The sequence below is a fragment of the Microplitis mediator genome, chromosome 2, assembly GCF_029852145.1.
Source record: "Microplitis mediator isolate UGA2020A chromosome 2, iyMicMedi2.1, whole genome shotgun sequence".
NCBI classification, from domain to species: domain Eukaryota; kingdom Metazoa; phylum Arthropoda; class Insecta; order Hymenoptera; family Braconidae; genus Microplitis; species Microplitis mediator.
In genome coordinates this window covers 19,235,058-19,262,263 of record NC_079970.1, presented here as the reverse complement: position 1 = coordinate 19,262,263, position 27,206 = coordinate 19,235,058, and the positions used below count along the sequence as shown (strand labels likewise).

Below are 27,206 nucleotides of genomic sequence, written 5' to 3'. Positions count from 1 at the left end.
TTTTAGTTTATAGAATATAGCTTTTCTTAGCAAACTTTCATTTCACGTAATATATGTTGACAGTAACAGCGAAACAACATTTCAATGCTGTTATCTATACAATTGTCGCCAAAATCAATACAACATTTTTTATAAAAATAATTACTTGGTAATGAATTTTTCTATGTAGTCTAATTAAATGTACACGGAGAGAATTTCATGATACTATCTACAATAAAAAATTTTTAATTTTAACTATCTAAAATGGTAATAAAATTTTTCAGTAGTTATAATAATTAGTTTTACTATTGAAAATGATAACAGTAACAATTACTATCGATGATGCTAATTGTAACTACTAAAGACTATATTTCAATCGTTTATTTGAGAAACCCCATAAATCATGTTTTTTACGACATTGGGTTTTTTGCATTTTTGGGATCTTTGGATGTCCCTCCATAGAATTCAATCGAAATATGCATCAAATCAGCGTTTAAAAAAAAAATTAACCGGGTGACAGCAATTTCATTTAAGTGAGAAATCCCATAAGTCAATGACTCAAATGAACATATGCAGTTTTAGTTTTACAGAAATCATTTTTTTTTATTTTTTATTTAAAATTCGCGTTTTTTTGGGAAATTAATTTCAAATGTTGTTTTATTGTTGACTGTTATATGACTAATTAAAATGTTTAAATTAATTATAATTTTTTTTATCATTCATGCAATATAAGTGCTATCTTGGCGCACGCTCTTTTGTTCGCCAAATAGCTGTTTGCCCATTCAACTGTTTCCACGACATTTGTGTGCGTTAAACGATTATCTGCGTGCGACAAGTAAATTTGAGTGCGACAAGTAAACTTGTCGCACTCAAATTTACTTCTTGTCGCATGCAGATTATCGTTTAACCCACAAAAATGTCGCGGCAACAGTTGAATCAGCAAAAAGCTACTTGGAGAATAAAACAGCGAGCACTAAGATAGTACTTATATTGCATTAATGATAAAAAAAACTGTGTTCAATTCGTGCGGTGTTGTCGATTACCCACTCGAGCGAATGAGCGCACTCACTTCGTTCGTGCGCTCAACTTCGCTCTCGTGGGCAATCGACAACTTACCGCACTAGTTGTACAATATACTATTCTAATTTCTGAGTTTCAGAGTTCAAATACATATTGCACACCTCAAGCGCGAAAGCGTAGGTGTGCTTTATTTAATACTTCATTTTATCAGTGTAATAAATGATTTGAGTGGAAACATTTAAAAAAACAATGATTTTATAACTTTTTTTTCCGTTTGGTTGAGAAACCCCATAAGTCAATCAACTTTAAATAATTTTTTTAAGTAGTTTCAGTTAAAAAATTAAATTTTTCTTGTTGGAATCTTTTTCAGAGACGCTAACATTATTGTATTCAATTATTTATTTATTATTTTAATGTCAAGCTTTTCCAAAAAAATGTTTTTTGTGTTTCCTGAAAAATTTTGTTTTCTTGACTTATGGGGTTTTTCAAATAAACGATTCATTTGTTAAAACCGAAGATGGTAACTGTTACCATTCAAAGTTGTAAAAATTCTTAACTAAGAATGTGTGTGTGCATGAGTGCGCTTGCGTGTGTGCGCACCCGTGTGCATGTGTGTGCGCGGGTGTCTGCACACGTGTAGGGCGCGCGCGTGCATGTGTGTGTGTGTGTGTGTATATGTGAAATTAATCACTTCCACAGTTAAACAAATTACACATAGACAAGCATCAGACTGTAACGCTGACATTAAAATTTTTTATTAGCCTAGATGGTAATCATTATTTAGGCTGATAGTAATTATTACCATCAGGTTATTACGAATTACGATGTTTATAATAGTAGTAATTATTTAAGATAATAAAAGTTATAATTTCTGATTATCATAAATAATTGTAAATTTCATCATATAATTGGTAAATACTACCATTCAGATTGATTATTTAATAATTTAAATGATATTTTCTATCATAAAATTCAGTTTAAAAATTGTAATATTACTCAATGATAACTTTTACCATAAAATTTTCTCCGTGTATTATTATTATTGTTATTATTACACTGTAAAAAATCGGGAGTGCATATGGATTTTATTTCAATCCGAATTCACTCCGTCGCTCGGGGTTCCGGAATGTAAAAAAAATCACTTCGCATGCGGAGTGAATAGGGATTTTTTCATGAGCGGAGTGATTTCGGAATGACGCGGATTTTATTTCAATCCGCATTCACTCCGGTCCGGGGTTTTAATACTTAAATAAATTTATATTTAATAGAAACGGCTGTTAATTGAAAACATAATTATTTCAATAAATAATTAATTCAGATATTAATAATTAAACTTAAAACGTTATGTTTTTAATTTATAAAATGTTTTAGTAACTCACTCAATTGTAATTTTGTACATATAATACAGAGTGAAGATATTAAATTATTGAATAGCTATAGTGAGATAGATTTTATGGGAATATTTGATAGTTCGGTACAATATGAAATGTTATCTCGTGGTATAATTAATGTAAGTCCTCAAACAGTTTGTAACTCAATGAAATTAGATTTGTAAAAGTTTTATTAAAGCTGCTTATAATTTTTTTAAATCATTTCGCGTGAATATATAGAAAGGGAGCTCGTAATTATTTCCGTTCTCAATATGAATGTCAAAATATCAAAGACCTAAGCTTACTATGTATTAGTAATTTTTTTTATAATTAATATTTTCCAAAACTTTCCTTCGAAGTGAAATTCACTCCGAGGGAATTAAATAAATATAAAATCATCCAGTCTGCGATAATTCTCTTTCGAAGTGAATTTCACTCCGAAAGAGAGTGAATAAATTAAAAGTCATCTACTCCGTGTTCACTCCGCTTTACTCCGCAAATTTTTCACAGTATTATTATTGTTATTGTTTTTATTTTTATTATTACTCTATGAAAAATTTGAGAAATGAACGTGGACGAAATCCGGGGGGGGGGGGGGGGGGACTGTATTTATTTAAACCTCTTGGAGTAAATTTAACTCCAAAATGGTGATAATTTTTAAACATCAAAAGTCCGAGTTGGAGTGAATGCAGATTTAAATAAAATCCGTAATTACTTCGAATTCATTCACGATTTTTTGCCGTGTTTTATTATTTATTTTTAGTATTATTTTTTTTTTGTTTTAATTTTTACTAAAAAATATAAATTAAAAACAAACTCACAATATAATAAAAAACTCTTAATTAAAACTTGAATAACTATAAACCAATTAGTATTGACAATACGATTCATCACATCGAAGTTATTATTAAATCAAAAGTTCAATTGAATTTATTGAATTTTGATATGGAATGTATTTCTATTGTATATAATATTAATAACGTTTACGCTCGTCAAATAACATAATTAATGTTTAAACAAAAGAAATTTAATTGAATTTGTTGCACGAAATTGATTTTACTCAACAAAGAATCTAAAGCACTTTAATGAAAAAATAAATTTACATTTATTTATAAAGTAAAGTACATGGATGAGTTTTTTTTTTATGTATTATATATAAACTAGGCAAACTCGTTTTGATAAAACAATTTTAAAATCCAGCTGATTCTTTGTTGAAACGAAACGAATCGATAAAGTAATAAAAAAAAAAAAAAAAAAAAAAAAAACTAAAAATACTAAATTCTATTCGAAAGCTTTCTGACAGAAGCACATATATATCCTGTATCATATGTATTTTATACAGTATATATCAGCGATTCTGTCAGAAATCCTTGATCTAACCGCCCACGAGATATTATTCCCAGGCAAAACTTTCGATCAGATAAATTCAAATATTTATTTAAGGTCTTTTATCAATGATTTCGTTAATATTAAAATATTATAATTTTCTTTTATAAAATAATATTATAATTTTTGAATTTTATAAAAATAAAATAAATCATTGAAATATTTTATTATTAAATAACTTTATACGAAAGTGAATTAAAATTTAATATAATAAGTTCTTAAGTTGAGAAATAGTTTATTTTAAATTTATAAAATGTAACAATGTATCATCAGTTTAACAGTTGTTAAATTGTTTGAAAGCAAATCACTGTACAGTATTTTCAGTTTTAATTAAAGTCTAAGCGTAATAAGTAAAGTTTTAAGCCGATAGAAAGTAAAAATATGTGAGCTTTTATTCTATTTAATTTTCAAACAATTTTTCATAAGTCCGCCAAATTACTGACGACCACTCTTTTTTTCTAATTATTTGTTATTATTATCATTATTATTATTATTATTATTATTATTATTATTATTATTATTATTATTATTATTATTATTATTATTATTATTATTATATTTATTATTGTTTTGTTTTAATGAAGTTTGCAATGTAAAAAATTGTGAGTGAATTCGAAGTGATAACAGATTTTATTCAAATTCTAATTTACTCTGTCACTTTGGAGTTTTAGAAAAAAAATCACTCCGTATACGGGGTATATAGGGAGGTTGTTTTTTCAGCGGAGTTATTTCGGAGTGTTCTGAATTTAATTCAAATCTGCATTTATACCGCTTTGGAGTTTTAATATTAAAATAAAATCCCTTGAGGAGTTCATTTCACCCCCGACCGGAGTTTCAGTATTAAAACCCAATGAAAAAAGATTTTAGACAATTGTATAAAATTATACATAAATTGGATAGAAAAAATGGCCCGATCCAAATGTATACAATCGTACATAATTATATCTAATTGTATACAATCATATACAATCGTATACAAATATATACTTTTGTATATAATTACATACTGTATTCGTATAGACTATATATAATTATATACATTTCTATATAATTGTATACAAATATATACATTTGTATATAATTTTATAATTCTTTTTTGCATTTTTATATAGAATTATATACGATTGTATATAATTCATATATAACTGTATACAGTTATATAAAATCTTTTTTCATCGAGAATAAACTCCACTTCGGAGTGAATTTTACTCCGAAGGGATTAAATACACTGTAAAAAAAAACTGGGATAAGTACAGGTGGTGTAGGTGTTAAAATTTTCGGTGTTAAATTTCAACACCGAAAGTGGTATTAAAATAACACCGCCGTTGGTGTAAATATTCTTTAGCGGTATTAAAAAAATTTTTCAGTGTTAAAACATTTTTCCATATTGAAAATATTTTACTTTTGTGAATATTTTTTCTTACTCCATCACTACAGTTAAACAGTTTTTTTATTCATTAATTAAATTATTAGTAATTAAAATGGTAGGCATAAAATTGTGTAATTTTTAAATAAATTACGAATAACATAAATAATTATTTAAATAAGTACATAGCAAAATTTAAATTTCCTTCCGATAATATTCATTAAATTTTATGATCCTAAAGTTAGCCGACGTCTAATAATTTTTGAATTTTAGAAAAATGATGAATTAAAAAAAAACAAAATATTCAAAAAATTCCACTTGTAGCTTTTTTAATTTTCTACATGTTCATATTTTTATTTTATTTTTTTGCAATTCATTTGTTGAAAAAAGAAAATTCAAAAATTGTTAATTGTCTGCTAACTTCAGTATCATTAAATTTTTGTATTTTTTTTACATGGAAGACATTTTTTTTTTTCTAATTTCTATACGTGGATTTTTTTTACACCGGTATTTTAACACTACCAAATTACACCGCCTACACCGATGTTATTCAATTTTACCACCGCACTTTTTTGCAGTGTGAATACACAGTCATCTATTCTGCATCTGCTCCGAATTCACTCCGGATTTAATCCTCATTCACTTCGAAAATTTCTTATTTTGTATTTGAATATAAATAAATAAATATAAAATTTTATATTTTTCAGGTTGAAAAGTATATAGAAGCTACTGGTGATATAAAATTCCTATCAGATAATCTACTAACGCTTGAAAAAGAATTCGCTTTCTTTATACGAGAAAAAACGATTGAAGTCACGAAGAATAACAAAACTCATAAAATGGCACGCTATGTAGTAAACAGTGACGGCCCACGTCCGGAAAGTTATCGGTAACTTTTGTTAAATATATATTACGTCATTCCAACAATTTTATCAGCACTCACTAATTATATATCATGTTCTAAAACACGATAATAACTTTTTGTACATAATAGATTTATGTTAGTATTGAACTGCTGGCCTTTTAATTTAAATCACTATTAATTTAACTATTTTAAATCCAGGTCAATGACCATTAATTATGTGTCAACTATCAACTAATCGTTGCAGCGTAACGTAATTTTGTGGTGTACCAACAGATAAATGAATTTAAACTCAAATTTATTCACATACTCGCAGCCTTGCTAATCAATTCAAATAAATAACATTTTTATCTCTCTCGATAGCAACAGAGTATTTAAAAAATAAATAAATGCCTGTAGTTATTTTCTAACTTGACAATTTTTTTTAAATTTATTTCTTAGAGAACGCGAGTAAGAACTAATTACGAATTATTTTTTATGATTTAAATTTAAATAATCAATCGTCTATTTATTTATTTTTTTTTTTTTTCATTCAATGACTTATTGAAGTATTGAACATTTTACATAAAACTATTTTTAGCTTTTATTGCTCTCGAACTTTGTTACTAATATAAAAATAGTCGTTCAATATAAATCGATATTCACAATACAAACGTACCCATCTCATAATAATTTTTATATTTATTCCTTTTTAAACTTCTTATGAATGAGTTATATTTAACCTTTTGTTACTTTATATAATTACATGCTATCAATATTTTTCATATTAAGAGGCGTTCTTAGTTCTTCTCTCTCACACCCAAGTGGGCGAACGGTATTATCTTTGTTGCACTAATACAGCAATCAGCAACTTTAGCCAAGTTTTTCTTTTAAACAAAGGAATATTATCAAAAAATTAAAGCGCACTTCGCTAGATTAGACAGTAGTGCATCAATGCGCAGTAGGATGGTCGTTAAAAATTAAATTTTCTCAGGCGCCCCATAAAAAGCTTATTTTTAGTGAAAAAATAAGTGGGGAATTTGGTTTTTTCTTTTTAAGTAAAAGGAACACGTACCGCAGAACTATCGAAGTTCATTTTTCTATGCAATCGCGGTTTTTTTTTAATATCTCATGAAATATGCAGATTAAAGGAAAAAATCATAAGGACAACTTTGTAGGAAATTAAATTCTTGACAGAAAAGGTCATATTCATTTTTTTTATAAAATGTGTTTTTATGAAGATATTTTGAAAAAACTTTTATAGATCTTGTCAATTAAGCATTTAAAGGATAACGAATGTTAAAAATAACGTTTTTTCTTAAATACAGACAACTTCATAACTCGTAACATATCAATCATTAATGCATGTTATAGTTTCTATGTACTTAGAAAAATGTTGTTTTCAAAATTTGTAATCCTTAGAACGCTCAATTCATCAGATCTAAAAAAAGTTTTTTCAAAATATCTTCATAAATACACATTTTATAAAAAAAAATGAACATGACCTTTTTTGTCAAAAATTTAATTTCCTATGAAATTGTTCCTATGATTTTTTCCTTTAATCTGCATACTTCATGAGTTATTTAAAAAAAAACGCGATTGCATCGAAAAATGAACTTTGATCGTCCTGCAGCACTTGTTTTTTTTACTTATAACGGAAAAACCAACTTCCCCACGTATTTTTCCACTAAAAAGAAACTTTTTATGGGGCGTCCGAGAAAATTTAATTTTTAACGTCCACCCTAATGCGCAGTCTGTAGTTTGTATTTAGAGATTTTGTTTGAGAAAAACTCAGCTGAAAATATCTGACAACCCCTGATAAAAACCGTAAAATCATAAAATTAAAAAATGGAAAATCCAAAAGTGCACACCTCAATCGCTCAATTTATTTTTAATCATTACTTTTATTTTATAATATTAATTCATTTTTTTTATGAATTTTTATTCAACTTATAAATTATCAATTTGATTTTTTTTTTATTATTTTCAATTTAATATTTTTTGATTAACATTTTTTTTAAATATCCCGCCTTTTTCTCTTAGATGTCGCTGTTTTTTTTTCAAACCTATACTATTACGCTAGCGCTGCCACCAGTAGTTGATGGAGACATGAAATGAAAAAAATAAAAATAGTAAAAAAAAAAAATGGCAGCTATATTTTTCGTGAATAATCAGTTTTACGTTTTTAATTAATTGCAATTAAACTAAAAGAACTTAGATAGAGATTTTCAATAGGGTTCTTGTGATAAAAAATACAAAGATAATAAAAAAAAATTAGGCCGATTAATTGTGTCTATTGAGAGCTATCGTGTTTACGAAGCTTCATACATAACAATTGACAGCACTGGTTTCTAGAGTTAAAATAAGTCATCTTAAATTAATAAAATAAGGAAGCAACTTAATATTAGGTTCAAATCGTTCTTTAATAAATTCTCTATATGCTAGTATAAAATTTAAACTTTTTTGGTGTAATTAAAAGAGTGTAGAAATATTTTTGTATGAGTAATATAGCCGAAAAAAACCGTTCTTAGAGCACGCTCGGCGCTTCGCGCTTGAGGTGTGCAAAACTTTAATTTCCCATGCATTAAAAGAAAATCATCAGACGTCATTTGTCCATAATTTTGAATCATTCTTGTTAGTGTAATAAATATAAGTTTAATGATTAAATTTTTTTTTTTACTTATTTTTTACTCACCAAAATAATTTTCGTAAAAATAAAAGCGGCAACGCGTCATCCTGAATTTTTTAAGATTTTCCGAGGCCATAGAATTAAAAATTAGGGAGCGGAATGAGGTCATACTTTTAAATTTTAATTATTCGCGCTAGCTTGCCCGGCAATTTTTACTGCGTGGGAAGCACTATGCCTCGGGTTAAGAGAGATGTACCATTGCCATTTGTCACAATACCGTATCAAATAAATAGGAATTCAAGACCTAACATACGTTTGTTAATACTTTAATTTTTTTGTCTCTGAAGCTACGTCGCGCTTATAGCGCGAGAATTAGAAGCTGCGCGTATTTCGTCGCATTTTTAAATTCGTTTAGTCAACAAAAATAACTTTTAAAAAATTTTAATATATTGATGAAAAGCATTCATTGAAGGCAGTTCACTCGCGACCTATAGTGTGTACTATTGCTTACTCTCTCACTCGCTGTTGCTTCCTCTTTTACTTGATATCGCTTACTCGCTTTTTCTAATTTGAAATTGTGAGACAGATTTCTTTGAATACTTATAACTTTTTTACTAATCAGTAGAATGATTATTTAAATAATTTTAAATTCGAAATTTTTTTTTCTATAATCTGTTAGGTTTTGGAAAGATTCTTAAGCAAAATAATTTGAAATATACGTGAAGATATGACTTTTTTTTTAGGTTATTCCGAGCTACTACATGTTAACTGTGTTCACTTTGATTATCAATATCTCGCCTTACAAATGGTCAAAAATTCTAATTTTTTAAAACTACATGCAGGACATCTACCTTGATATCATATTTCAATTACATGAAATTCTTATTTAAAGTCGGTTTGCGAGTGAACTACCTTAATACCCAGCATGTAATTTTAATAAAAGAAAATATATTAAATTCAATCATGCAAAAGAAGTGATTTTTTTCTTAAAAAAATTTAAGCTTTCTTTGAATCTGAGATAGAAATTATTTTATCACTATACCATGTTTTTAAATAATCTGATGAATATATCTAAATTTTTTTAATATTCATTTAAAAAATATACTATCATACATCCGAGCAATCTTATAATTTAGTTCATAAAATTTTAAATAAAAAAAAAAAAATATCATTAATTAAATTAAAATAAAAGGCTTTGAATTACTTCGCTTGTGAATTCACACAAACAGAGGAGATCCTTTAATAATGTCTTCATCATCCGGGTTTTACAGTTGTTTTACTACCCTCCGGCATTCTCTATTTACCGACATCAAAAGCCATGAATTTATACATTTATCGTTAAATATAATTCTAGAATCCATTCAATTACTAAAACTATTACGAAAAATAATAATAAAATATAGGAAGTTTTCATTTTCATTTTATAAAAAAAAAAAGTATTATTGAATTGAAACTTAGTTTTTTTTTTTTGTTATAAATTTAAAATGTATATATTTCAGTGAGGACTTCAAGGAAGCTCAGAATTTTGACAGTATCGAACGTCGTAAAACTTTTTATGAAGACATAAAAGCTGGTGCTGAAAGTGGTTGGGACTTTTCGTCACGTTGGTTTATCCCCAGTGGACCAGGACTAGGAAATCTTTCAGATATTTCAACGAGAAATATTATTCCAGTCGATCTTAATGCATTTCTCCAACGTAATGCACGTCTCTTGAGTCAGTTTAACCAGCTTTTAGGAAATGAAGTGGTAAGTATCGTACTTGTGATTTATAATTCAGGTTTTCTTTTCACAAAAATTCAATTTAACAATCATTGACTCGATCCAATGGATCTTCTGAACACATAATGGAATTTCAAAAGTAATAATTAATAAACAATTATTTGCTTTTGTAATTGAAAGAAAAAATAGCCTTTAGAAACATCGTAATTTTCTCCCTACACAGAAAAAAATAAACTTTAAAAATTAGTGTTTAAAATTATAACCCGAAATCTAGGTGTTAATATTTAAGTTTCAATTATGAATGAAAGAATTTATATTTAGAATGATAGTATTTACTGATCATTTTATCATTATATTACTTGTCATTTTTTGCGTTCAACACCATGCTGGTATGGTCTCAAGACAGATACTAAAATAGTATGTGAAATATTCCAAGACAGTATTGTAACGAGTCCCAGAAGTATGGCGTTATTTACTATACTGTATAGTACTAGAACTATTGTATTGTTCACACATATGCATAGTAGGCACGGCGAAACAGCATGGCCCTGAGACCCATACTACAATGCCGAGGACACACTGCTACTAGTTCTTCCCGCCTTCATTTTTGGCGTGCCAATCAATGTATACTATCGTATTACCGCCAAAATTATATAGATGTAGTTAGACTAGGCTTATCTGCCAGAAGCATTGTGGATACGGCAACGCAGTATGGGCCTGACGGCCAAATTGACATCGCGGCGTCAGCGACAACTATCGCCGATGTTACTATTCCCGCAATGGTCGAATCATCTATGCATACAATTTTACAACCTATAAAAATCTTCGATACCATACAGTATGGCGTTCACGCCCATACTGGCATTGTGATATCCGCAAAATATTTCTCACCGTGTAAGAAATTGAAATTTGCCGCTGAAAAGTCCGATTCTTAAAGCGGAAATTTAGGAGTCATTGAAGTGAAGAATAATTTTGACACAAAATAATTATTTAACTCGGTTCTAAATATTTTGAGTTGAATCCCTTATTAAAGGAAACGATTTAAAACGATTAGAAAAAAAAATTTTAAATACTTTTTAATGCTTTTGAATACTTTGAATACTTTTGAATCGCCCTTCTTATGGACATTTAACATTGCAAATCGTTTCTTTTAATCAGGGATAATAAATTCTATTAAAATAAAAGCGCAATTGTTGAAATAATCATAACTTCATCAACTCAAACAAATTTAAATTTACTCAGTTTGTTTTAGTAATTTTCTCAAATAATTTTATTATTTAACTCGATAATTTTTTCTTTTCCATTGAAATTTATGTAACGTTGAAATAATTAGAGTATTCCATCGATTCAATTATTTACGAGTTGATTCGACCTTCAATAATTTTAAATCAACCACTGAAAATTTAGTGAATAAATATCAAAGTAGCTTAGAATCAAAGACATAGTTCTCACAGCGAATGTTGCCCAGCCAACGACGGCATCGCTAACTTTTTTCAGTGGATATATGAAAATATTGTTTTTGCAAAAATTATTTGTTTTTTCTGTTTTGATTGCTCGTCATAAGAATACGAGGTAGTTTTCTTAGATAACTTTTGCTTGCCTAAATGAATTATTCAAGTATTTTACCGCAGAAATAAAATGACTTTAAAATCTTTGTTTACATTTCACTATACATATATAAATCACTATGATTCTACTGTCCCTCGGCTTTTTTTAACTTCCGTTCTTTAGTATACCTCATTCCATTAAATTTTTCATTCCCTTTTATTCTTGAAAAAAAAAAAGAAAAGTAAAAAAAAACAACAATAATATGTAAACCAACATGTTTATTCACCAGAAAAAAGCTCACATGATATATTATACTTATGAGCAACACATCAAAAATTTAAATTGTAGTCCAATTAAAATATATATAATAAATTATTCAAAATATATTTCAATTAACATTTTAAAATATAAATAATTATATCATACTTTATTTTTATAAAATTATTACCGTAATTTATTAAAGTAAAAAAAAATTTTTTTGTCACAGAAAGCGAGAAAATACAGGAATATTGCGATTGATTACCAGAACGCGATTGATGATATTCTGTGGAACGAAGAGCTGGGTATTTGGTTAGATTATGACATGAAAAATGGACGTCCAAGAAAATTCTTTTATCCTTCTAATCTTACCCCGCTATATACTCGTAGTTTTGATCGTAAAAATGCATCAACTTATGCACAAAAAGTTGTCGATTACTTAAAAGCTGAAGGAATCGATAGTTTCATGGGTAAGTTCATTACTTACATCTATACTTTTCATATAAATTATCTTTTTTTTTTTTATTATAATTTATATTATTTAGAAAATAAGAAAAATTCTTTCCAAGCCATATCTTTACAAGGGAAAACATTCTTATGTTAAATTGAAACGGTACCGGACCTCTCACACTCGGAAATAAACGGGATTAGTTTTGTTGCGCTCGTAAAGTCAATGAGAGTTTTAAAACGTCTTTTCTTGAGGCGATGTAGAATTTTTCAAAATACGAAATTCTTAGCCTTCTGTTTACCCTCCGTCCGCCGCCATGTATTTAATATTGCGATGTTACCAAGTATCGTCACTACGATTTTTAAAAATTAAAACCACACAAACTTGTACACTCGACAATTGTAATTCTTTTTAGAATTTTCTTGCTAAAATAAAAATTTTTTATTAAATAAAAGTATTAAAGAAAGTGATGAATTGAGGGGGGGGGGGGGGAGGTTAAAGGCGAAAAGAAGGCATATTTCCATGATCTTGAAATTGACAGACAATCAACAATTTTCGTTTTTTTTTTTTTAACAAATAAATTACAAAAATAAATAAACTAAGAATATGCACATTTAGAAAATTTAAAAAACTGTAGGTGCAATTTTTCAAAAATTTTTTTTTTTTTTTTTAAATTTATCGTTTTGAAAAATTATTCAAAACTTATTAGACGTCGGCTAACTTCAGAATCATATATTTTCATGATTTTTTTTTGGAGATATGAATAATGTTGGTTTATTTATTTCATATACACGTTATAGTATGACATCTAAAGTAGTCTATGACAGCGAATCTCTGGAGGTGCCTCGAAAAAAAAGTTGTTATGCGGTGAACTTCATAACTCGTTACACAGAAAAAAAAGTTATCTTGAGTCAAGAAAATATTTTTTAAGACAAACGTTTTCGGGAACCAAGTCAAGATTTTCTTAAGCCAAGAGAATTTGTCTTGGTTAAAAAAAATCGTCTTGGTCGGAGAAGGTTTCTACTTTATCTGAGAAAATTTAGGTCTCCAAAAACTTTTCTTGAATCAAGAATATTTACCTTCAGCCGAGATTTTTTTTTTTCTGTGTACCGGGTCATCTAAAACGAAAAAATCGAAATGTGCTTAAAAGGTGATGTTTCTCTAGGTAATTAATAAGAGTTTTTTTTTATCATGTATATGAAATAAATAAACCAATATTATTCATATCTACAAAAGAAAATCTTCAAAATATGCCTTTTTTCGCGTTTAAAATCCTACCCCCCTCACCCCTCAAATGAGCTAGAAATGAACCTCTGATAGTAACCGGCAACACATCGCAGAAAACCCGAACAAAGTCGACGCCCGAGTTTACTCGCGCCAGCAGCAAATCGTCGCGTCTCTCAGGTTTTCCAACAAAAAAAATTATTTTATCAATATTTAAAATATCGGAAAAATAAGTATCATTCATTCATTCAATACTAAGAAGTATAGTAGAAAAACTCGTATAGTAGTAATACCCAGCAGTCACGCGTAAGGATGGCAGGTTGCTAATTTATTTAAAAAATATTTCATTTAATGTCTTTATTTCTTATATAATAACTCATTTATTGTCTCTATTTGTTTTTATTGATAAAATAGGCGGTACACCGACATCATTAACTCATACTGGTGAACAATGGGATTGGCCTAATGCATGGCCACCACTTCAATCAATTATGGTTCAAGGACTCCGAAACCTTGGTATTGAACCAGCGCTCAGTATGGCTAAAGAGCTTGCAATGAGGTGGCTTAAGGCCAATTATATTGGTTTCCAAGAGGGTGGAGTAATGTATGAAAAGGTAAGAAAATTTTTTAATTATTTATATTATATTTTTTTTTTCTATTGAAAATTTAAAGTATATAAAATTAATATACATGTTTGATGAATGGAATTGAAATTAAATTAGCTAGTAAAAATTTAATTGATAGGGCAAATTTATTCTGATCTAAAACATAAACTAATTAAAAATCATAAATCAATTACCTTAATTATTAAACATTAAATGTCAATGATCAATGACAATAAAAAAATGATTGGCAATTAAATACATTAGGTCTTTCTTTACATGCAACAGGAAAACTTAAATTCTTATATGCAACTGAATACTTTTATCCAGAAAACTTTTGAATAATTTATTTTAATAAAATATACTGTTATTGCAGATTGAAATTACTGAAATATTATTTTTTCACTCATATTTTACATCGTTATTATATTTCATTATAATTAAATTAGACAATTAAAATTATTATTATTATCATTATTAAAAATAATAATAATAAATGAATACAATTATGAGAAAATTATTCAGGAAAAATAAATTCCCAGGATTCCTTATATTTATAGAGTCATAAACTGAGAAATAATTGTAATTATTTACGCGCTTATTCACCGGAAACTCATAAGAAATTATTAAGCTACTTAGAGTGAATAATTTCATGAAATATAATTGCAGTACCATACATTGAAAAAAAAAACTTTTTAATAAATTCAGATCTACATTAGTCTAAGTAGATTTGAAAAAATAATTGTAGATCCAGAATTAAGAAATCGGAAAAAAACGATAGACCTTGCGGGCCAGCCCGAAATTTCTCGCTATGAGTTTTGGAACATGAGAAATTACAATATGCGTTATCCGAAAAAAATTAAGTAAATTGTTATCTCTAAAATTTTTCATGGCCTATATCCTTCGAACTAATTAACCAAATTTGATGTTAAAGGCAGGTTTTGACGTAGTTTTTTAGCTTCTAACGCTAGAACATTATGAGAATCGACCAGTTTTGTGATTTTTGAGTTTATTAGAAAAAAACCCTTTTTTGAAATTTTTCCGACAACGATATCTTTTAAACATTTAATCCGATTTTAATGGTTGAGGCGGCGTTCGACGCTGCTAATAGAGCTTTAGAGCTACTTAGATTTTTAAGAAAATCCATCACATGGAGAAAAATGTTGGTTCGAAACCTACCAATTTTTATTATGCTGTCAACCAAACTTGAAACAGGAAGAGAAGCATCCAAAAAATTATTATGCTCATACGAAAAATTATTATGCTGTATCATAATACTTACTACGCGCGAGAGACTTATCGATAAGATTTAATAACAATTACTTCCATACGTTATAATAATTGTGATGCGGCATAATAATTTTTCGTAAGAGCATAATAAATTTTTGGATGCTTCACTTTCTGTTTTAAGTTCGGTCGACAGCATAATAAAAATTGGTAGGTTTTGAGCCAACATTTTTCCCCATGCAAGTATACTAATAGTTATCAAAAAAAAACATTTTTCAAAAAAATATTCAAAAAATTTTATTTTTGGAATAACTCGGAATGTACTGTACCGATCAAGCTAAGTTTCTCACAGCACCTAGGAATTATGAAGTCGCTTCAAGTTATAGGATATTTACATATACATACATACACACATACATATAATGGGACATCCTTTTGAAAATAGTCAGAACAGCTTCATGAGACATTAAAACGTTGAGATCTGATTAAAAATCGGTTTTTGAAAATCGGACCGAAATCAATAACTTCCTTTTTTTTTTAAATTATCAATTTTCTTAGCGAGAAATTAAAAATTATACCTCCGGTGATCTAATTAAATCTTTTTGGGTCTAAATTTTTTTCCCGGGTTACGGACAAATTTATAAAGTATTGTTTGACATAAATACTTAATCTTTTTGTTTTGGTAATTTAAAAAAAAGAAAAAAAAGTTTCATCCATTTTGATAAGAAAAATAAATTACTTTGCTGCAAATAAATCTAGACAGTTAAACATATTAAAAAAAAACTTAACTTTTTTACTCTTAATTTTAAACTTCCGGCAATGAAAATTATAAATCTTAAAGAAAAAGGAAGTTAGTGGTTTCAGTCAGATTTTCAGAGCTCTTTTTTTAAACAAATGTAAGTGTTTCACAGTCTGAAGAATCATTTCTGGCTCTTTTTAAAAGGCCGTTCGTATGTGTGATCGTGTGTAGACTAAGTTTTGTCCTAGGATATATCGCAAATAAATCAACCGATTAAAACGTCCCTTGCGGCAATCAAAAGGGTTTATCAGAACCAAAATCTGATTTGTTTCTTAGGTAGATTAGCTAAGTAGTTTCCAAGTTATCTAAAAAATAAAATTTTTTGAAAATTTTCTTTACGTTCATTTTTGTAGATAACTTAAACTATACTCAGCTGATCGATCTCGAAAGTTAACCAAACCTAAGCTTGAATGAAACTTTCCATTTCCCTAACGTGCGTTCAAACTGTCAAGATTATAATTCCAAATTTCGAATTTCGTTAGTTAAAATTTATTCGAAAAACTTCTATCTGAGATTCCCTTTAACATTTGATTATTAAAATTTTGAAATAACTTTAAAGATATATACTTTCATTGATTGCAAAAGAGACAAGAATTTGAAAAAATTATAAATTTTTACACACTCAAAAAAAAATAACTTTTGTAAAAACAATATTTTCACAAGTAATGAATTATTAAAAATTATTGCATTATTAATTTCATTTCTAACTCAAAAAAGAATTTTCTTGACAGGAGAAAATCGAAATTTATTTACATTTTCGAAAAAAAGTAGATCGGCATATTTTGACCTGATTTCAGATTCCTTCGATTAAGAAAATGACTTTGAATGAAATCTTCAAACTTTTGCACCGAAAATATATTAGATTGAAAATTTTTTGTGACAGGACTAAATCGAGCTATCGGACTAGTAGAGTATGGGTTCCACATCAAAATTATTCACAAGTCATAAAATTTACACAAAATTCCTGAAAAAAAGGCCAAATAATTATATAACATTAACTTTGTTGTGGATGTTACGTCTTGAGACATAACTATGCATATTTTTGATATAGATATTGTAGTAAGTGGTAACTTAAATTACTATCACTTATATACTACAATGATAACACACTTAAATTAGAAATAATAACATCACAATTAACAGCAGTAAAAGTAAGGCAAGAGAGATATAGCTTATAAATATACAGATGTATGCTGTTATGCTGTCAAATTATGACTGACTGACTCTAGTCGCGTTTCTATAAAACAAGAAAAGAAGGTATTTATTTTCTAATTATTCAAACATTTTAAAGATCAGTTTCACATTCGTTACAATATTAAGATTCATAGATAATTTTGACATGGATATTTTGTCGTGTAACCAAAATTTTTAACAACACAATTTCTACTAGTAAGAAAATACAACGATTCGAAAAATTTTTTTTCTCTCAGTGCACATCTGTCAATTGCTTTAAATGGAGATATCCCAAAAAAACTAAAATAAAACTTTATTTTTTTTTTTTAATATGTTTCACAATATGTTGGGTATATGAGTATATGTTATAATGTGTGCAGAAAAAGTTCGACCACGGAGTCTCTTTAACTCGTTTCACTACTCGCTCGGGACAATAAAACATTCCTAAAACGTTCACGCGCTAAATTCTTGTGCAATGAAACTTTTATAAAATAAAAAAACTTCAAAGTAATAAAAATTATAAAAGTTTATTTTTTATTTTTTAGACAAATAGTATAACGTAAACTTTTTATAAAATATTTTCTTTTCATAATTTCTACATGAATAAACGTAATTAACTTTAGATGAATACCTCAGTATATATATATAGTTAAATAATAAATCCTTTTTGTTTTGTACAAAACAATGAATGAGAGAATGTCTCTATAAATTTTTTTGCTATCGTATAGATGCAGTGATTTATAAAAAAAAACATATATTCAAGTGTGTCGTTTATCGTTCGATCTAAATTTAAACAAGTCTGCGCTTTAATACAAATCGATAATCTCTTATATTCATTTTTTTTCTTTCTTTCTTCTAGTAGATACTTATGAAATTGTTCAAACAATATCTATAATTTAATTTGCTGAATAAGGTATTCTGTACATTGAAAAGTTTATATTTTCAATCTTCATGAATTATGTTAATAATGTAAGAAATTTACTTATTATAATTATTTGAAAAAAGGCCATTGAGCCTTTAATTAAAATTAGAAAATTTATCGTAAAACAAAAAGTAAAAAAAAGGAAAACATAGTTTACTCTATCAACTTGACGTTACTTTTACATAATAGAGATAGATGTTTCTGTTACAAAGTTTTTGAAGAAAAAAAACACAGAAGCAGTACACGGTGAGAAATATTTTTCGGATATTACTATGCCAGTATGGGCGTGAACGCCATACTGTATGGTATCGAAGATTTTTATAGGCCGTAAAATTGTATGCATAGATGATTCAACCATTGCGGGAATAGTAACATTGGCAGTAGTTGTCGCGGACGCCGCAATGTCAATTTGGCCGTCAGGCCCATACTGCGTTGCCGTATCCACAATGCTTCTGGCAGATAAGCCTAGTCTAACTACATCTATATAATTTTGGCGGTAATACGATAGTATACATTGATTGGCACGCTAAAAATTAAGGCGGGAAGAACTAGTAGCAGTGTGTCCTCGGCATTGTAGTATGGGTCTCAGGGCCATGCTGTTTCGCCGTGCCTGCTATGCATACGTGTGAGCAATGCAATAGCTCCAGTACCATACAGTATAATTGAGACCATACCAGCATGGTGTTGAACACCATGCATTTCTTACCGTGTATTTTCATTAATTAGAAAATTTCAAATTACCGCCATTTCTCAAATACTTAACTGATTTTCTGAATTTTTCATCAGAATGAAGAAAATCACCTACATGATAAGTATATAAAATTTCCTAATCATTTCTTAAAAACTTTCAAAGATGTGATAATGACAATTTTACCCTAACACTAAAAGCAATCATGTACTTTTGAACTGTTATTAAAATTCGGAAAATTTTCGTAAAACAATAACTACGAGAAGAAAAATATAGCTTATTTCATCAGCTTTGGCGTTCTTTTTACACACTAAGCCTTAATGTTTCCGTAAAAAAGTTATTCACGAAAAATGACATAGAAGTGGCATTTTTCGTTATTTTTGGAATTTCAAATCTACACCATTTCTAAACTAGTCAATCAGTTTTGTTCATTTTCAAACTTAACCTAACCGAGATAATTATTTATAGAATAAGTTTGTTAAGTTTCATCAACCTCTTAGCACTTTCGTTATGAGCATTTTGCTCTCTGAAACTACTCAAATTATAGGATGTCTCTGTAGCCCAAGTGAGACACTAAAAAAACACGAGAGTTCTGAAGGGTTAAGATCCGTGTAAAATTGTGGGTGCTATCGTCGCTATGAGACGCGATATGTTACACAGATATAAATTTTTGAACCAACGATATTTTTGGAACCAACTCGACGAATTATGATAGACTATGGCGAAATTCTTTGAAAATTCTACCATTGGGACAGATGCGATAGATAAATCTCTAAGAAATCTACTGTAAAAATACAGATATGTTTAAAAAATTGAATAAAAAAAAACAACAACTTATTTATCCCTTCTTTATTTGCGTTAAGAGGCGTTCGCACTTTTCTCTCTATTACATTCAAATCCACGGACGGTACTATCTTGGTTGCACTTGTGCAGTAAATGGAAACTTTGGCCGAGTGTTTCTCTTTAACAAACGAATATTATCAAACAATTAAAAGGCACTTCGCTTGATTAGATAGTAGTGCATCAATATGCGGTCTGTATTTTGTATTTAGAGATCTTGTTTTCAAAAAAATACTCAGCCGAAATTACTGATAACCCCTGTTATAAATAAATATGAATTAAATTTAAGTATACACGACAAATACTCATTTTTCATTGGATTTAAGAGCGTGACAATTGTTAGCCAGTCATTCCTTCAATTTATATTTATATTTTTCTCGAAATAACAAAATTCTTCATTTAAAAAAGAAAAGCTTCATATATCATGAAAACAATTAACAAATTCAATTAAATGTTAAAAAAAATTTTTAATTAAATAAAAAATAGACAAATTTTTTTTATTTTTATCATATGGATTACTGTAATTAAAAGCCGTATTCATTAAATTGAACAATGTTTCTTTATTTCGCTTGGGATCATTCTCTCATTTTAGATAAAAAAATTATTTTTTTTTCCATCAATGAACAGCAAATCAGTTAATTAGTTCGTCCATAGCTCGAAACATTATATGACCTTCATCATTATACTTTTGTTTGGTCGAAAATATGTTACATTGATAATAATTATTAAAAAAAAAAAAAAAAAAAAGAAACTTATTCCAACAAATCAACTCTTGTTGTAACGTCATTATTTATGACAACGTAATTAGTAACTTATTTCATAGGAGACAAACATACAAGGGTAATTAAAAAGCAAGTACAAGATGAGTTCTATTCATTGAAGTAGAGTATATATAAGACTCTACAATTCATATATGCAAATATACGTCTGAATAATATACAACTGACTGATTGAAACATCAGCAGTCAAGTGTATAATATTCCAGCTCATTTTCTATAGATATAATGTTTCAACTATTATTCATGATCTAAATTCTAAAGTAAACATTCACAATGAACTCTGCAGGGTTTATTTTCAATAGATAATCCAAATTATGTTTTTATTAAAAAAAAAATCTGAAGGCCGGTTGACTCTGCGGGCCAACCCCAAAACTTTCCGCTATTTTCGAGCTCAAAAATAATTTTCGGCTCCTCGAACTCAAATAAATCTATAGTGATCGAAAGAGACTATAAAATGGTAGACTCGGTTCAATTTTAGATACACTTGATAAATTATATAGTGAGTTATCTAGGAAAAATTAGGACAATTGTTATTTTTTAAATATTTCATCGCTGGATATCTTTTGAACTAATAGACCGATTTTGAGGTTCGAGCACGGAAAAAAGAGCAGTTTCAAACTCGATATTGTCGATTTAAACTGTAAAATTTGCTGCTTAAAATTGTATTAATTTTATTATTATAACAAATTTCTAAAATTACAGTTCAAGCTTTAATGTTTAAAGATTTTTGCCCGGAAGGCCTATTTTTACTGTAGAAACTGTAATTTTTCAACTGCTCTTTTTTCCGTGAGGTGCGCTCTAAAAGTAAATTAGCGAAATTCACTAGCAAATAGTTATTAGTCACTAATTCAGAGTTATAGTCGTATACCACTTTTTGGCGTAAGTGATACGACTGTCACTCCGGCATTCAACGCAGTCTTTTAGTCTCTAACGCTGAAATTTTTTTAGAAATAATCAAGTAATCGTTTTTAATTTCATTAAAAACAAATAATTCAATTTTGGTAAATAAGAAGTTTAAAGTTATCAGGAACGTGGACCAAGGGTAAAAACAAATGTTACGTTTTCAAATGTTGCAACGTTTCGTTGTTATTTACAACTTCTTCAGGCAAGCTGTGTACAGAGGAAAAAAAAATAAAAAAACATGTAAAACAAATGAGAGAATATAATTTGAAAAGATAAATTCTTACATTTGAGGTTAACATTTATGTAATAACAATAATCTTCTGAAACACTTCATCGTTAATTAAAGTAATAAATGAAGGAAAAACTACTTGGTAAATAAGGTGGTATTCGACGCGGCTTATAGAGTTTTAGAGCTGAATAGATTTTGGAATCAATCAATCAAGTAATTTATAAATTAGGTTAAAAAAACATTTTTTCTGAAATTTGATTTTTCAAATAACTCTGAACATACTGTACTGATTAAGCTCAATTCTGCTTAGATTGTAGGAATAATAAGCCGCTTCGAATGCCACCTTAATGCTCTAAATCGGTTTATCTGTTCAAATTATAGAACAATTACATACACACGTACGTACATACGAACACAGATACATAAACTCGGTCATCATCTCGAAATTAGTCAGAATAGCTTCTTAGGACCTGAAAACGTCATCTGTTAAAAACCCGGTTTTCGAAAATCGGACCGAAATCAATAGCTTCCCCTTTTTTTTTTTTAATTTTGAATTTTCGTAGCGGGAACTTAAAAAAAATGCATTAAATAATATTTTATTAATGATAGGAACGATCTCTTTTTAATGTTAAACTTGTTATTATTTTTCACACCTTCATCATTCTCGAAAATGGAGTACTGAAAGCTGACAGATGTTTTTATACTCCCAAACCATCTCGGCAAAGATCGATACTCTTACAACCCTCGTTTAGTAAAAAAAAAAAAAAAAAAGTTTTCTTTTAATCATTATCACATTTTAAATTCAAAAACTCATTCATTTATATGTGTATACATTTTTTTAAACTAAAAATATGTTTTATTAAAAAGTTTTATAATAATTATGAAATTTAAATCCATACAATTTTAGGAAATTTGATTAAGAATTGAATAATTAATTTCAATCACATTCTACAATGTACTTGAGGTTTAATAATTTACATATATACATTATAATAGGTATAATAACCCAGTAAACTTTTGAGGTTGCTAAAGTAATCTTATACCTCCAAGTTTTATAAAAGCTTTTATGGTATTACGCTAGATCATTACAGAAAATCCTTCAGATGTTGAACATTACGTAAAGTTTACAAAGGACTACAAAAATATGTACATACATGAGTTTAAATCGAAGAAAAACTTTACGGAACTTCCAAATCGCATTGAATTTTACTATATAGTTTTACTTTTATTTATGTGATTATTTTTATTTGAAACTACTTTGTTAGTATAATGAAAATATCAAAAAAATTATGTTTCTCAAAATATTAAAGTGTCATTATTTATTTTTATTTCTTTAAATTGAAATTTCAATTAACATATTATTAAGAGAGTAAAAAAAACTTTTTCAAAGCTTTATATTTCTAGGATAAAACAAATTGGATTGGGTAAATTTAGTACTTTAAAAAGGTCTTGACTTGAAGTTGTGACTTATTTTATGGTTTCGGATGTTTCTATGCGGTAATTAGTTCAATATATTAAGCGCCAACTTTTCAATCTGAGATTTAGGTAAAACCAAGATTAATTTATCGTTGTTAGTATATATACATACGGAAAAAAAGGATTTCTTGACGCGAAAAATTTGTAATCGCTCTAAGAAAATATTTGCATTATGTATTGGAAACAAAAATATTCTTGGGGTAACAAAAAATTTTTTCTAAGCCTAAGAAAATTTTCGACTTCATTTCATAACACGAAATATTTCTTGCACCAATAATTCCTATTTTTTTCTGTATATATATATATATATGTGTATACATATTAGGATGCTTTGGAAAAGTCAAAGATTTTTTTTTCGCTGACACATCTAAATATCGTTGTAAACATCGAAAAAAAAATTCCCTTAAAGTTTGAACCCCATATTAATTTTAAGTACTTCCTTTTTTATTTAAAATTTTTCCCATTTAAAAAGCATGTAAATCGAATAACTTTTTTTGTAAATCGCTGTAACTTCACTGGATTTTAAGCTATCGTTTTGAAACCATTTCTATTTGTAGAGTATTTGTTGCTTTTTGAAAGTCAATAGGACGATTTTGCTCTAACTCGATCCGTGTCGATTGTATCAGCTCCGAAAGTCAATTTTTTCACTGTTTTCATATATTTTTGTTAATAGTGAAAAAACGGCTCATCGTACGAAAAATATGCATACGACCAATCTTCTAGAAAATTTTGTCCTCTACAAAATTGTTCATTACACATATATTACTAAAACGCACTGTTCATAAGATATAAGCAGTTGAATATTTTTTATTGTTCTTAAGATATTTTAGAAGAAAAAATAACAAGAAAAATAGGCAACAAATATAAAAAAAAGTTAGCGGTTGTTAATTTCTTGAAATATTTCACAACTACAATTATAAAAATCAATAAGATTTAGGAAAAATAAGAACGGCTCGGCGAAAATGTGCCACAGCCGTCTAGGAGAAATGTAGTTTTAAACGTGACACATTTTCGCCGAGCCATAAGAACGTTTATCACAAAAATTGTAATAATAAAATAAATAATATCTGAAACTATGTTAAAAAAATAAAAAATTTTGAAAACGGTTATGATTAGATCAAGGACTTTTTTTTAAATTTCATCAAAAACATATCAAATATTTTTATTAGTGACCCTCAGGCAGTTACGTAGGGACTTCGGGTTCTTAGGATGATAAAGGAGTGAAAATATTTGAATTTCGAAAATTTATTTAAACATTTTTATTGTTATTCATGATTTCTTTTTACAGTATAGTGCCATCGATCCTGGAAAATACGGCGGAGGTGGTGAATACGATGTGCAAGCTGGTTTTGGATGGACGAATGGTATCGTATTTGAATTCCTTGATACATATCCAGATGCTAAGTCATAACTTATCGTTATCCTGATCCTACGATTCTACCGATAAATAACTTTAATTGTAAGTTGAAATTTTTTTTTAATTTATAATAAATCAAATTAAAAAATATATCTATTTACTACATACCCAAAAATAGTTTCGATTTTTTTTTTTTTAAAGGATATTTATATTTAATTACTTATGTATTCACTCAATCAGTAGAAAATCAATAAATGCAAATGTTTTTATTAATAAAACTATTAAGACCTTAATCGCTTATTCATAAAAAAAAACTTTACCAATAAAAGCGTGCGGTGAACTGATTGAAGTTGCATAACTTAACGCTTTTTTCCCTTTGTTAAGTATTGTAGCTATTTATAAATCCAATAATCTTTGTATTGCTTTCGTAACGTTTCTTTGAAATATTATAGAGAGAAATTAATTACTAAATTAAGTTCTGCAATACAAACAAAAAAATAATAATTTTTCATTTCAAATCAAAACTTTCCGCGGTATTCGAGCTCAGAAAACTCAAAAAGATTCTTTGGATATTTTTTCGAAAAACTCTTAAACCGAAAAAAAAATTAATTTTGCTGAAAAAATAATTGATTCAATTTTGAGGCAAATCGGTCAAGTGGTTTACAAGCTATGCAACAAATGAAAAAAAAAAAAAACATTTTTTTATTTTGATTTTTTAAATAACTAGAAAACTAATCGGCCATCGAGTTTAAAAACTCTAATCAGCTTTAAGTCTATGAGCTTATCGATTGCCGGAAAAAAAAAAAAAAATTGATTAATTCGTTTCAAAAAATATCGTCGGACAAAAAAAGTTTACACACACACACACACAGTTGGACGTCTATCCGGAAATAATTAGAATAGTTTCCTTGCACCACAAAACGTCAAGATCTGACGAAAACTGAATCTGAAATTTGAATCGAAATCAATAATTTCTCTATCTTTGGAAATTTTCGAATTTCTTAGCGGGAAGTTCAAAAAATTAAATTTATCTCTTTATCAACTGAATCGTTTATTTGAGAACCCCCATAAGTCAAGAAAACAAAATTTTTCAGGAAACACAAAAAACATTTTTTTGGAAAAGCTTGACATTAAAATAATAAATAAATAATTGAATACAATAATGTTCACGTCTCTGGAAAAGATTCCAACAAGAAAAATTTAATTTTTTAACTGAAACTACTTAAAAAAATTATTAATAGTTAATTGACTTATGGGGTTTCTCAACCAAACGGAAAAAAGTTATAAAATCATTGTTTTTTTCAATGTTTCCACTCAAATCATTTATTACACTGATAAAATGAAGTATTAAATGTGTATTTAAACTCTGAAACTCAGAAATTACAAAAAATTATAATTAATTTAAACATTTTAATTAGTCATATAACAGTGAACAATAAAACAACATTTGAAATTAATTTCCCAAAAAAGCGCGAATTTTAAATAAAAAAAAAAATTTCGTAAAAAACATGACTCATGGAGTTTCTCAAATAAACGTTTAAACTACTTTTTGCTTTTACATTAAATAAATATAATTTTAAAAAATTTTTTTTCACAATTATTGAATTATTAACTCGTCAGCACTCCCGTTATGAGCATTTTGCTCACAGGACACTATTCAACTTATAGGATGTCGCTGTCGCGCAAGTGAGACACTGAAAATCACGGGAGTGCTGACGGATTAAAGCTGCGAAAAAATTGCAACTTTTATTTTTAAAAAAATTTATAGTTTATTGAGACAAACCACAATAGAATCATTGAGTTAAAATATCATTGAATTTAAAAATAAGCTGCTTTTAAGAGATATAAAAGTTATATATTTATATACAATCGATTTCATCGAGAATTGTCATATATATATATATATATATATAAATATTTATTCTCATTATTGTACTCTGCTTCTATATTCTTCCATTTAATATATAAGATATTTAAAATTATGAAATAAATCATACACTTGTTTTATTTATTTATTTATTTTTTTTTTTTTTAGGTACAAGATTTATTTTCATATTTCACTGGTGTTACGTCTTTATACAAATTGGATGGTTACAAAGATCGATAAACTTTTTAGCAAAATGAAAACAATAAATTTTTATAAAAAACCTAAGTATTATATAAATTTATTTTATTATTGTCAACATAATAATTTGATAAATTATTGGAATCTAAACTAATTAATTAATTAAAATTTATGAAAACTTGATCAGTATTTCAATTAATTCTACAATTAGCTAATTAGTTTATGGCTGTGTTTGGTAGCGAAATTCCAAGAAAGAAAAAAAAGTTAATTTATATTTAATTAGTATTTGTAACAATTAATAAAAGTTTAATTTTCTTTTATCAATAAAATGACATTTAATTAACGTTCCGATAATACT

General features: G+C 27.7%; 1 protein-coding gene across 2 annotated transcripts in view; it reads left to right on the top strand.

Moving 5' to 3' along the window:
- Nucleotides 1–26,919, top strand: part of LOC130664284 (trehalase-like) — a 62,597-nt gene extending 35,678 nt beyond the window's left edge. For both annotated transcript variants that reach the window (XM_057464171.1, XM_057464172.1), the window contains exons 5-10: nucleotides 5,829–6,010; nucleotides 10,091–10,337; nucleotides 12,346–12,586; nucleotides 14,203–14,402; nucleotides 24,715–24,885; nucleotides 26,819–26,919. In XM_057464171.1, the coding sequence (XP_057320154.1) occupies nucleotides 5,829–6,010; nucleotides 10,091–10,337; nucleotides 12,346–12,586; nucleotides 14,203–14,402; nucleotides 24,715–24,837 (993 nt within the window). In that variant the 3' untranslated portion in view covers nucleotides 24,838–24,885; nucleotides 26,819–26,919. The remainder of the gene's footprint in view (nucleotides 1–5,828; nucleotides 6,011–10,090; nucleotides 10,338–12,345; nucleotides 12,587–14,202; nucleotides 14,403–24,714; nucleotides 24,886–26,818) is intronic.
- Nucleotides 26,920–27,206: the final 287 nt, after the last annotated feature.